This window comes from Arachis ipaensis, chromosome B8, assembly GCF_059453495.1.
Source record: "Arachis ipaensis isolate K30076 ecotype BB chromosome B8, ASM5945349v1, whole genome shotgun sequence".
In the NCBI taxonomy this organism is placed as follows: Eukaryota; Viridiplantae; Streptophyta; class Magnoliopsida; order Fabales; family Fabaceae; genus Arachis; species Arachis ipaensis.
Genome location: NC_142443.1, coordinates 69,641,333 through 69,654,771, shown reverse-complemented (window position 1 = coordinate 69,654,771; position 13,439 = coordinate 69,641,333). Strand labels below are relative to the sequence as shown.

The 13,439-nt window shown below is 37.5% G+C and overlaps 1 protein-coding gene across 1 annotated transcript; it reads right to left on the bottom strand.

The window, feature by feature from the left end:
* Nucleotides 1-1,433: 1,433 nt before the first annotated feature.
* On the bottom strand, nucleotides 1,434-13,239 carry LOC107611151 (plasma membrane ATPase 2-like). The gene is made up of 12 exons (XM_088495625.1): nucleotides 13,121-13,239; nucleotides 12,947-13,031; nucleotides 3,972-4,037; nucleotides 3,642-3,704; nucleotides 3,457-3,494; nucleotides 3,199-3,337; nucleotides 2,772-2,891; nucleotides 2,474-2,569; nucleotides 2,114-2,321; nucleotides 1,800-2,038; nucleotides 1,674-1,706; nucleotides 1,434-1,577 (listed from the first exon to the last, which is right to left on the bottom strand). Exons 1-12 carry the CDS (start codon nucleotides 13,237-13,239, stop codon nucleotides 1,434-1,436), a joined length of 1,350 nt encoding a protein of 449 aa, XP_088351751.1.
* Between the last annotated feature and the right edge of the window lie 200 nt (nucleotides 13,240-13,439).

Below are 13,439 nucleotides of genomic sequence, written 5' to 3'. Positions count from 1 at the left end.
TCACCGGAGGGTGGGGGGTGCCTGCAAGAGACTCCAATGCTTAAGTTAGCACGGGTATTAAGCAGGTTTTTAGTAGAATCAGAGTATGAGTTATACCTGGGTGCTCCAGTGTATTTATAATGGTTGTAGAGTGACCTTTCTAGATAAGATAAGTTAGTTGTCTTATCTTATCTTTATCTTTGAGTTGAGGTCAACTTATCTTCAAGGGAACCGCCCTTATCTCTATAGGCTTGGGCTGCCTTTGGATCTGGGTCGTGTTCCTTTATTTGGGCCCTTTACTGGGCTTTTCTGTCGATTTGACCGACTTATTTAGAGAAGAGGTCGGATAGCTTGACCTGAAGAGGTCGGTCACTTTATTGCTGATCATCCCAGATCGGATAACTCGAACCAGGGTGTGAATAAATGGTTACTAGCTCCAAGCAATCAGGAAAACCACTAAACCACTGTCTATTTTCTAGTTTTTAACTGTATTGCTTTCAACAAAAGCACAAGGTTTCATGTAACTGATGCAGCATAGACAGTAGCAAAGGACTAAGTTTGGTGTTCCCTACCAAAGTAAGTTCAAGAAACTACAATAGTTCATGCATGCCAACTATTTGCCTAAGTGCTTGGAAAAATAAGCAACTTCTGATAATTATGCAGAAAAGACACTCAGCCTCTTAAAAGAATCATCACCAAAGGAAATGCAAAAGTGAACTACAAGAAAACACGTCTATTGCCACGCTTTTAAAGCGTGGTGAAAAGCTGAAAAAGCGTGGCGATAGCTTTTCGCCACGCTTTTTGAGCTACCGCCACGCCTTTTTCAGCCTATTACCACACTTTTTTTTGCCACGCTTTTTTACAAACTGCCACTTGTAAAAACGTGGCCGTATGTGGGAGATATGGCCACGCTTTAAAAGCGTGGCCATATGGGAGATATAGCCACGCTTTTGAAGCGTGGCGATAGAGAGAGATATGGCCACACTTTCAAAGCGTGGTGATAGAGAGAGATATAGCCACGCTTTTGAAGCGTGGCGATAGCAAGATATGGCCACACTTTAGAAAAGCGTGGTCATAGCTAGAGATACGGCCACGCTTTAAAAGCGTGGCAATAGCCTTGTAAAATTTAAAAAACAAAATCCTTTTTTTTATTTTTACCTTCATCAATACAAAATATAAATTTTTCATTTCTTTTTTATTACCAAACTTATATTACAAGACAAATCAAATAATAATTATAGACATATATAATTTTTGTTATAATTATTTTATACATTAAAAAACATACTCAAATACAAAATAAATCTCGAGTTCAAATTCCAAGACTAAAAACTGAAGAAAAATACAAAAACAATACAACTTAAATCCTATGTCCTTCGCTGTTCGTCCTTCCTCTAGCCCTCTTAAACTTCTTTCCTCTAGATCATACATAATTATAGCTAATGTTACTATAACTATAGAGAATACCTCCAAATAATGCATTTTAAATATGGTATTTGAGAGCAGATAGTAATACCATCGTTGAGAATGGCTATGACAAGAACCATAAAGGGAGGAAAGTTAAATTCCCAAATGCATGTGAGTAACATAAAGCCAACCTGCAACCCAAAATAAACTGAAAATGAGAAGGAAAGAAAATGATGGCTTGATCACTGCTAAATTCTCCATATATCATATATGCACTTATAACTTACCACAATACGGATGGTGATAGATACATCATATATCTGCAAAAGAAAAATAAAATAAGGCTTTGAATTTTTTGTTACAACAAGGACTATTGCAATATTTTCTTAATATTTTCGTAGTTGGGGGATTACTGTGTAGTTTTTCATTCTTTGGAAAATTGCACGGCTAGTTAAAACAGCACTTATGATCACACTCAACCCAGGTTCTGTTAGAACTATATCAGAGGCACTTCTTGCAGCATCTGTTGCATCTGCTACAGCGATACCTATGTCTGCTATCTTCAAAGCTGGTGCATCATTCACTCCATCACTAATCATCCCACAAATGTGCTTTCTAGCTTGTAACCTCTTCACAATCTCATATTTGTGCTCTGAGGGAACATATATAATCAGAAAATAGACAAGAATTTGGATTAGAGCTTTTCTGTGATTGCTATTATACTTACCAGGAAAGACACCAGCAAAACCATCTGCATTTTCTATAAGATCATCGACGGGAACAGAAGCAAAATTATCTTTGCTTTCTCCTAGCAGCGATGAAGAAGGATACATGTTAGAGCCCATTCCAAGACGCCTTCCTGTTTCCTTAGTAATTGCAAGCTGATCACCTGTAAGGGTATTTTTTTTCAAGAGTATGAGATGTGATCCATTTCCCTTCTTGGTTACAAATAATTAATTCCTGAGACAAATTTCTGGAGGTAAAATCTCCCACTAGTAGTCAGTAAGGCATCGGTTTTATTCTTTAATTTTTCAAATGATTCGAAGATGATCCAAAGGAATAACCAGGTTGGTAGTTGAAATAGTACTTCCTTTGGGTCTGCTAACATAGATACAATTGCACAATCAATTGCATCTTGGTTCTCTAGCCTTGATGCCCTTGCAGCCATAAGTACAACCATGTCCTGATTAACTCCATCAGCAAAGACTTGCCAGATATTAATCATTGTTGGAAAAAGAAGAAACAGGTTAGTATTTGAAAACACATGAATGGCTGTATAGACAATGGAGTTACTCTTTGTCTTTCCATTATCTTCTTTCTTTAAGAAATTATCTTCTTTACATTTAACTATGTTTCAAAATGTTAGGACAAATGAGTTATCAAACCTCAATTAGATTCTTGTCCACTGTAAGCTTGTTGAGAGTTAATGTGCCTGTTTTATCATTGCATAGGACATCCATTCCGGCCATTTCTTCAATTGCAGTCATTCTCTTTGTTATAGCACCCTGCAAAGATTTATATCATTAGTACCTAACCTATAATCATTAGATAATAACTTTTATCATTAAAGGATAACAAGTAGGCCCTATTTGGTAACTGCACCAAGACAAAAATATAGAGTACAAACCTATTTGAAAGAGATAGATACAGAAACAGAAAAAAAGTTTCTATCTAGGAACAAAATGTGCCTGATTTTCTATGTAGTCTCTGTCTTCGTGTTTCTATATTTTAGTTCTCAGGCACTTAAGCACAACATTACATTCCATCCTATATAGCTCAACAAAATGTTTGAATCAATAAACTAAATGTAACCTGCTGAGACAATTTGTGTGAACCAATAGCCATTGTAACTGAAAGGACAGTTGGCATTACAATAGGAATTCCGCCAATCAGTAACACAAGGAGGTTATCAATACCAACTCGGTATTTCCTTTGCTGTGGACCCCTGATGCTATTTTACAAATGCTATATTTACAAATGCTATTTTACAAATGCATATCATGGACAAAGGAGCAAAATTGATTAGTAAGTTTCTGATGGTGCTTTCATGGTAAAATTTATCTTGCTAACAAGAAGTAAGCAATAACAATGAAGCATGTTGAGTATAACTACAATTATAATTGAAAATAGCAGTGTTATTGAGCACAAACTGATAGAAATTCTTCCCATGAGTGCATGAGTGTGAGAGCAAGTGTGTGCCTGTGCATGGTACGTTATTCACCTTAACCACGGGGTCCGTAGAAATCATCTAGTACTTGGATCACGAGACGGCCAGCAGGCCAAGAAAGATTACAAGCTGCTCCAATGGAAACCTTGTACTATGAATAATAATAATAATAATAATCAAATAAAAATATGGTGTTAAATAAATAAAATGACAAAAACTAAATAAATATCAACTCAGTTTTCTTCTCATCAAACTTAGTACTATGAATCAAGCAACTCAATATTGAGATTTCAATTAGTTCATGCAAGTAAAAGAGCTTATTAGGTCAAATACAGATGAACCAAGCAGTGCTAAAGAAAATTAAACAAAGTAAAAGCATTAATAAGAGAGTTATATATATATATATATATATAGGTACCATTGAATCAATGGATTTCTGGTTCATGCAATACTCCTCAAGCTTTTGAAGCTCTTGAGAGAAGTTCTGCAAATACAGGAAAAAGGCACCTGAGGCTAAGATTGGAACAAAGTCAGGTAGCAGCAGCAAAGCAAAAGCAGATAAGCTATTCAATCAATCAGTTTATAATTTCTTATAATATAAATCAAGCTCATTAACAGCTTCTCATATCAGATTATATTGTTCTAGTATGATTTTCAAATGAAAAAAAATATGGATTCCATGAATTACCTTTTTCAATGATTTGGAGTGCTTACAGCTAAAGAACCACACTCAGCAATGATTTTGTTCAGCATAATGATGACAAGTCATCTTAGCCTAGTTTCACTAGTCTTTTTCTTTTGTTTTCAATTGATTTTATGCACTTTCTTGAGCCATAAGTAAGCCAATTGGGTAGAATTTCATGTTTCCTTTGATTTAATCAACCATGGATAAATTAATGCAATTTCATGAGATTTTGTGCTATAATTGTCATATATTATGAAAGAATAACAATCTCATGATTTTGAGCATAGCTTTGATGTACTTGGTTGATTAATGATAGGTGAAAAGAGCTTTGAAGAAGGTTGAAGAAAGAAGAAATGGCAAGGAGAAAGAGAGAACAAAAAGCTTGAGCAAAAGCTTGCCTCAAACTTTAGCTCAAACTTTTGGAAGAATTGAATTCACCCTGGAGGAGCAAAAGCTTGCGCCAACGTTTGCCCTCAAGCTTTTAGGCAAACGTTGGTGCCACAACAAAACACCCAGGAGAGCAAAAGCTTGCGCCAACGTTTGACCTCAAGCTTTTAGGCAAACGTTGGCGCCACAACAACATGAAGGGGTATACTTCCAACAATAATAACTTGAGTTGTAGATGTCCAATTGAGGTGATTCCAATTGTGTTAGAAAGCTAACGTTTAGAGCTTTCCAACCATATATAATAGTCTATAGTGGACATAAAATTGGCAACTTGACAAGAGGGCAAAGTAGTACCCCAAGAGGCATGCAAGAGGGATCCACGTTTGGCTCAAAGTTTGACCTCAAACTTTGGCTCAAACGTGGATGGCAGCAAGGAAGGCTAGCTGATATGAAAAGTTTGAGTAAAAGTTTGACCTCAAACTTTTACTCAAGCTTTTCTGGTTCATGGCCCGGTTCACAAATGGGTTTCTCTCCAACTCCAAGAGAAATCAACAGAGGCTTTTGTCAACCCAATTCCATCAAGAGCAAAGGCCCAATTCAAGGCTTGAAGATCATTTGAAGAGAGTGTATAAATAGCTTAGATTTTAAGTTTTTAGGAAGCTTTTCCGTTTTAGTTTTTACTAAGTGATTTTGGGAGAGCTTTTGGTTAGGAGTTAATTTGAGATTTTGAGTGTTGGGGAAGGAGAATTTAATTCTCTTCCTCTTAGTTTTCTTGTTTTAAAATTTCATTTACACTTGTCTTGAATCTTGGGTTGAAGAATTGAGGAAATTCTGTCTCAATTTCATCTTGAGATCTCTCTGTTTTGATTTACTGCATCATTGAGAATTTGCGATTTCACTTCTTTTCTTCTACTGCTGGATCTTTACTTTTCTTGCAAATGAATTTTGAATTTGGATCTAGGAAGGCATTGAGATCTAGACTTGGTTATCTAGTCTCTTGGGTCCTGAGATCTACATCTTTCAATTTTAATTTCCTTGTTTCGTGCTACACCAAGCTTATTTTCATTGTCATTTGAGATCCGGTTTAATTGAATCCATCTTTTACATTTCTGTTTGTTGAATTTTACTTTTCATTGTTTAATTTCTACAAATCCACTTCCCAATTCCCTTTATAATTCAAGTAATTTACATTTCTTGCACTTTAAGATTCAGCCATTTACATTTCTTGCAATCTAAGTTTCTGCAATTTACATTACTTGTTCTTTAAGATTCAGCTTATTTACTTTCTTTGCTCTTAAATTTTCTGCAATCTACCCCTCTCTCTTTACATTTCAAGCAATTTAGTTTCTGCAATCACAAATCACCCAACCAATACTTGATTCGCTTGACTAAATCAACCACTAAACTAAAATTGCTCAATCCTTCAATCCCTGTGGGATCGACCTCACTCACGTGAGTTATTATTACTTGATGCGACCCGGTACACTTGCCGGTGAGATTCGTGTGTTTGGAATTTGTTCGTTTTTTCCAAAAATACACATCAAGTTTTTGGCGCCGTTGCCGGGGATTGATTAGATTGACAATGATTAAGTAAGGTGGTGGTCTAGATTAAGCACTTTTTCTTTTTCTTTTTTACTAAGCATACTAACTGTTTAAATTTTTGCTTAAGCTAACACTAACTTCACTCTAGCAATAGAGTGTTTAATTCTGGCTCCTAGTTCTGTGTTTATGTCAGGAGGAATAAGCGATGAATCCACACCTTTTAATCCTGAAACACTTTGGAGGTTGAGAAGGGAACCAAGAAATGGAAGAAAATCCAACAAATCCACAAGTGGGAGTGGCCAACGACAATGGTCAGCCCCAAAGGAGAGTATTGGCTTCATATACATTTGGTAATCCAAGGCATTGTGGGAGTAGCATCCTGACCCCAAATGTCGATGCAAATAACTTTGAATTGAAGCCCCAACTCATCACCTTGGTGCAGAACAACTGTTCTTATGGAGGAGGCCCCTTGGAAGATCAAAACCAGCACCTATCCACCTTTCTGAGGATATGTAACACAGTGAAGACCAATGGTGTGCATCCTGACAGTTACAAATTGTTGCAATTTTCCATTTTCTCTCAGAGACAAAGCCACTCAATGGTTGGAATCCTTCCCAAGAGACAGCATCAACAACTGGGATGATCTAGTAACCAAGTTCCTTGCCAAGTTTTACCCACCTCAAAGAGTTATTAAATTGAAGACTGAAGTACAAACATTCACACAAATGGATGCTGAACCCTTGTATGAGGCATGGGAATGATACAAAGCTCTAATCAGGAAGTACCCTCCTGAGATGTTTAATGAATGGGATAAACTCCAAAATTTCTATGAAGGACTGACAATGAAAGCTCAAGAGGCACTTGACTATTCAGTAGGAGGCTCGATGCAACTCATGAAGACAGCTGAAGAAGCTCAGAACCTCATTGATATGGTGGCAAACAATCAATATTTCTTTGCTCATCAGAGACAACGCCAGCCATCACAAAGGAAAGGAGTGATGGAGTTGGAAGGAGTGGACTCAATTCTGGCTCAAAACAAAATGATGCAGCAGCAAATTCAACAACAATTTGATCAAATGGCCAAGAGGATTGATAGTCTCTAAGTTGCAGCAATCAACACAAGCCAATCATCAACCAAATGGGGGCAAAATGAAGAAAACCAAGAAGATCAGCAGCAGGAACAACCTCAATATGTGCACAACCAAAACTGCAGCCAAAATGAAGTTTATGGTGACACCTACAATCCATCCTGGAAGAACCATCCAAATCTCAGATGGGGAGATAACCACACTCAAAACCAACAACCATGGCAAAGAAATTTAAACCAAAACAACTCAAGAAACAACCAGAACAACAACCAGCAAAACATAACCCACAATCCATATAGAAAACCCCAAAATAACCATCATCCACCTTCCACATCCACATTCCACCCACAAAATAATCCCACAAATAGTTCAAACAACTTCCAGCAACAACCATCTCATTTTACACAACCACAACCAAATCCAGACTCCCAAAGAATCTCTAGTCTAGAGATAATGATGGAGAAACTCATGAAAAATCAAGAGATGGTAAGACAAGATCAAGAAGCAGCAAGAAAAGATCAAGAAGCAGCAAGAAAAGATCAAGCCACAACAAGCAAAAACTAAGAAGCTTCAATCAGAAATCTTGAGAGGCATATGGAGCAAATGGCTAAACAAATTGTAGAGATGGGTGAGAAGCAATCAAATGCATCCCCTAGTGCCACTCAAGACCACCCAAGGGACAAAGGAAAAGCTACAAAGTGGGAGGAGTACAAGGCAATCATAGTGGGAAGTGAGAAGACTGGAGGGAAAGAAGTCATCAATCAGGAAGAACACAACAGATAAGTTCCACAAAAAGAGACAGAAGAGAGAAGAGAAAAGGAGAGAAAGACTAAGAATGCAAAAAGCTCAAAGAGAGACAAGGACATCCTTGAAACACAGCTACAAGAGAAGAAGGAAGGGGTGAAGCCATATATCCCCAAACTTCCATACCCTCAAAGGTTCAAAAAAGAGAATGAGGATAAGCAATACTCAAAGTTCCTGGACATATTCAAGACACTCAGCATCAATATTCCTTTCTTAGAAGCACTTGAACAGATGCCAGTGTATGCCAAATTTATGAAGGAAGTGCTGACAAAGAAAAAGTCCCTAAAAGAAGGACAAATTGTTGAGATGACAATGGAATGTAGTGCTATTCTCCAAAGAGAGTTGCCAGAGAAGAAAGATGATCCTGGGAGTTTTTATATACCTTGCACCATAGGAAACATAACAATTGAGAAGTCATTCTGTGATCTTGGTGCAAGCATAAATTTGATGCCTTTGTCTCTAATGAGGAAACTCCAAATTGTCGAGCTGAAATCCACACGAATACTTCTTCAAATGGCTGATAAATCCATTCAGCAAGCACTTGGAGTTGTAGAGAATGTGCTGGTAAAAGTGGGAAAATTTCTTCTCCCAGCTGATTTTGTCGTTTTGGATATGGAGGAGGACCCTAACACTCCTATCATTCTGGGGAGGCCTTTCCTAGCTACGGGCAGAGCATTGATAGATGTTGAAAAGGGGGAATTGTTGCTAAGAGTGCATGATGAGCACCTAGCATTCCATGTTTTTAAAACCTTGTATGAGCCAATTCAAGAAAAAGATTCTATGAAGGATAAAGCCAGAGATCAAAGTTTGAAGGAGGTAGTCAATGAGTTAGCTCCAAGACTTCTAAATCCATGCTTGAAAGCAGTAGAGATGGTGCAACAAACCAAAGAAATCAAGGAGGAACTGGATCCAAAACCTCCAGATGAGAAATTCAACATCTCAGAAAAGGAACCACCAAGGCAGGGAGTATCTTTTGAGAAAGAAGAAGAAGAGGCCAAGAGGGTGGAGAAACAAGAAGATCCCTACTGAAGGCTTTTCACCAGGGGATAAAGTAGTGTTAAACACCCAACCAATGAAGGTGTCCCCACAATCATCTGAATACTACATTGTGAACCGGGTCTTTTCACTTGAACACCTAGAGATCATCAAAGAGGAGACCGGAAGGAAGTTCACAGTAAGAGGAGAAAAGCTGAGGCACTATGATTTTCAACCCCCATGATCAAAGGATGAAATGTCAAGCTAATGACAATAAAGAAGCGCTTGTTGGGAGGCAATCCAACCTGAGGTAGTTTTCTTTTCATAGCTTTTTCAATAAAAATGTTGAATAATTAAGTATGTATTGCAAAGAGCTAAGTTTGATGTTGCACACCAAAACAATTTAAGGGAGAATGAAGGATTCTAAGTTTGGTGTTCCACCAAAAATCTCATTTAAAAGCATACTCTCACCTCCTGCATAATGTTAGCTCCAAGCAATCAGACAAATTATTCAACCATTTAATTGCTTTTTAGTTTTGGTTCCATAACCTTTAGCAAGGCCAAAAGAATACATAAATGTACAACCTGTTGCATTAGAGACAGTGGCAAGGAATTAAGTTTGGTGTTCCCACACCAAATTAAATCCAAAAGCCACACTCAATTCATGCATACTAACCAACCACCTAAGGGCTTGAGAAGCAAGCAACTTTTGAAAATTATGCAGGGAACTAACCACCATTTGAAGACATTATGCATCATAACTCAAAAGGGGCACAACAGAAGGAAGGACAAAAGAACTGCAAACCAATAGGTTGTATCTATACTTAACTCTTGCTGTTGAGAAATGCTTTGATTTATGTCTTGCTAAAGTGTTCATCTAGTACAAGTAGAATCATTTTTTTTGCAATAAATAAGCTAGTCTAAGTGTGTGCTTGTGTGTTTACTTTCACTTAACTAAATGCATACCTTGTCCCCTGCATCTTTAATTCAATAAAAGAAATATTTGGAATGTGAAGTAAGATAGTTCTTTGTTAGCTGGAAGTACAATAATAGTGAGTGGTGGTATGTATGTGAGATTGTATGATAGCTCACTTTTAGTGAATAAAAGAACTAGACTGTCTCCTTTTAAGTAGAAGGTAGCTCACTGTCTATGAATCTCAATAAAATAAAAGTCCTAGGTTAAAAAGAAAAACAAAAAGAGAAAAGAAAAAGCTAAAAATGGCAACAGAACAAAAGAAAAATAAAAAGAAACAAAGCTAGACACCAATAGCTTGAACCTTAGAATATATGCCTGTGGTGTCTTTGTACTAGGATCTGCTTGGATTATTAAGTTCTTTGGAGTGCATCAACACTTGGTGACTTGGGTTAACTAACCCGGGATCATTAACTGAAAGTCCACTATCAAGAGCAACCTAACTACAAGGCATTTAGTAACCCAAAGAGGTGCTGGGCATCAATGTTCTAAGAAGGAATGTGAGCCAAGTGTCTATAGTGAATAATGTGTCAAGCATAAAGAAAGAAAAGAGCTTGTTACACATGACATTGAATTAAAGCTTATAGAAAAAAATAATGGTCAAGGACAAAAGAATAATGAGAGGTCATAGCAGTGTGTTGTTTGATGCTTGGAGGAGACTTTCTAGGCCTAAATATCAATAAGAAGTGAGTGTTTACATATCTACATGAAACCCCATGAGCTACCAATAATACTCTGCTAGCATAAACATCCTCTCCCATTTCATTCTTTCTTCTCAATAATTCTTTTCTTGCTTGGGGACAAACAAGCTTTAAGTTTGGTGTTGTGATGACAAGTCATCTTAGCCTAGTTTCACTAGTCTTTTTCTTTTGTTTTCAATTGATTTTATGCACTTTCTTGAGCCATAAGTAAGCCAATTGGGTAGAATTTCATGTTTCCTTTGATTTAATCAACCATGGATAAATTAATGCAATTTCATGAGATTTTGTGCTATAATTGTCATATATTATGAAAGAATAACAATCTCATGATTTTGAGCATAGCTTTGATGTGCTTAGTTGATTAATGATAGGTGAAAAGAGCTTTGAAGAAGGTTGAAGAAAGAAGAAATGGCAAGGAGCAAGAGAGAACAAAAAGCTTGAGCAAAAGCTTGCCTCAAACTTTAGCTCAAACTTTTGGAAGAATTGAATTCACCCTGGAGGAGCAAAAGCTTGGGCCAACGTTTTCCCTCAAGCTTTTAGGCAAACGACAAAACACCCAGGAGAGTAAAAGCTTGCGCCAACGTTTGACCTCAAGCTTTTAGGCAAACGTTGGCGCCACAATAACATGAAGGGGTATACTTCCAACAATAATAACTTGAGTTGTAGATGTCCAATTGAGGTGATTCTAATTGGGTTAGAAAGCTGACGTTCAGAGCTTTTCAACCATATATAATAGTCTATAATGGACATAAAATTGGTAACTTGACAAGAGGGCAAAGTAGTACCCCAAGAGGCATGCAAGAGGGATCCACGTTTGGCTCAAAGTTTGACCTCAAACTTTGGCTCAAACGTGGATGGCAGCAAGGAAGGCTAGCTGATATGAAAAGTTTGAGTAAAAGTTTGACCTCAAACTTTTACTCAAGCTTTTCTGGTTCATGGCCCGGTTCACAAATGGGTTTCTCTCCAACTCCAAGAGCAATCAACAGAGGCTTTTGTCAAATCAATTCCATCAAGAGCAAAGGCCCAATTCAAGGCTTGAAGATCATTTGAAGAGAGTGTCTAAATAGCTTAGATTTTAAGTTTTTAGGAAGTTTTTCCATTTTAGGTTTTACTAAGTGATTTTGGGAGAGCTTTTGGTTAGGAGTTAATTTGAGATTTTGAGTGTTGGGGGAAGGAGAATTTAATTCTCTTCCTCTTAGTTTTATTGTTTTAAAATTTTATTTACACTTGTCTTGAATCTTGGGTTGAAGAATTGGGGAAATTCTGTCTCAATCTCATCTTGAGATCTCTCTATTTTGATTTACTGCATCATTGAGAATTTGCGATTTCACTTCTTTTCTTCTACTGCTGGATCTTTACTTTTCTTGCAATTGAATTCTGAATTTGGATCTTGGAAGGCATTGAGATCTAGACTTGGTTATCTAGTCTCTTGGATCCTGAGATCTACATCTTTCAATTTTAATTTCCTTGTTTCGTGCTACACCAAGCTTATTTTCATTGTCATTTGAGATCCGGTTTAATTGAATCCATCTTTTACATTTCTGTTTGTTGAATTTTACTTTTCCTTGTTTAATTTTTGCAAATCCACTTCCCAATTCCCTTTATAATTCATGTAATTTACATTTCTTGCACTTTAAGATTCAGCCATTTACATTTCTTACAATCTAAGTTTCTGCAATTTACATTACTTGTTCATTAAGATTCAGCTTATTTACTTTCTTTGATCTTAAATTTTCTGCAATCTACCCCTCTCTCTTTACATTTCAAGCAATTTAGTTTCTGCAATCACAAATCACCCAACCAATACTTGATTCGCTTGACTAAATCAACCACTAAACTAAAATTGCTCAATCCTTCAATCCCTGTGGGATCGACCTCACTCACGTGAGTTATTATTACTTGATGCGACCCGGTACACTTGCCGGTGAGATTCGTGTGTTTGGAATTCGTTCGTTTTTTCCAAAAATACACATCACATAAACACAAAAAAAAAGAACAAAACTTAGTTGCACAAATGAACCAATTAACCTTCTGAGATTTAACTACTATAATGACAGCAAAAGAACCACGTTCGATATTATTATATGAGGCTCAAACAAATATCATTTAAACTTCTCTAACTACTTACGAACGGAAGAATCAGGGAACTAGGGAAGCACAAATGAATCAGAGAATAAGCATAAATAAAGAAGCACAAATCAATTTTGTTCAGATGAGAAGCCAAACCCTGCTACTAACCTTGTTCTTAGGGAACTTGACGGCACCATCGGTTCTCTCCTTCCACCGGTTCCTTTCCCCGTCGAATCTGTAAAACTTCAATTTCCTAAAATCAATTGGAAAAGAGTAATAACAATTAAAAGCACAGATTTACTCAACAGCTACAACGGTTCTCGCGGCTCCCTCATCGGCAACCAGGAAGCACGACGATGACTGGCGAGGGAGCAGCTCCTCTTTCCCCTCTTCGGCGGTGGCGAAGAGCGAAGCTCCTCCAGCAGCGACGACGCGTTTGGTGACGGCTCCTCATCTCTCATCGTTGCACACACTCTCTCGGGTTTAACTCGACAACGGCGGCGGGCTGGTTTTCGACGGAGCTGGCAGCAAGGTGGCGTCTCCTTCCTCGAGCTCTCCTCTTCCACGTGGGTAAGGTGGTGCGTGTGAGTATTGTGTTGTGTGCGTTAGAGAGGGGAAAAGGGGGAGTGGGGCTGCGGCACTGTTGTGATCTCGATCGATT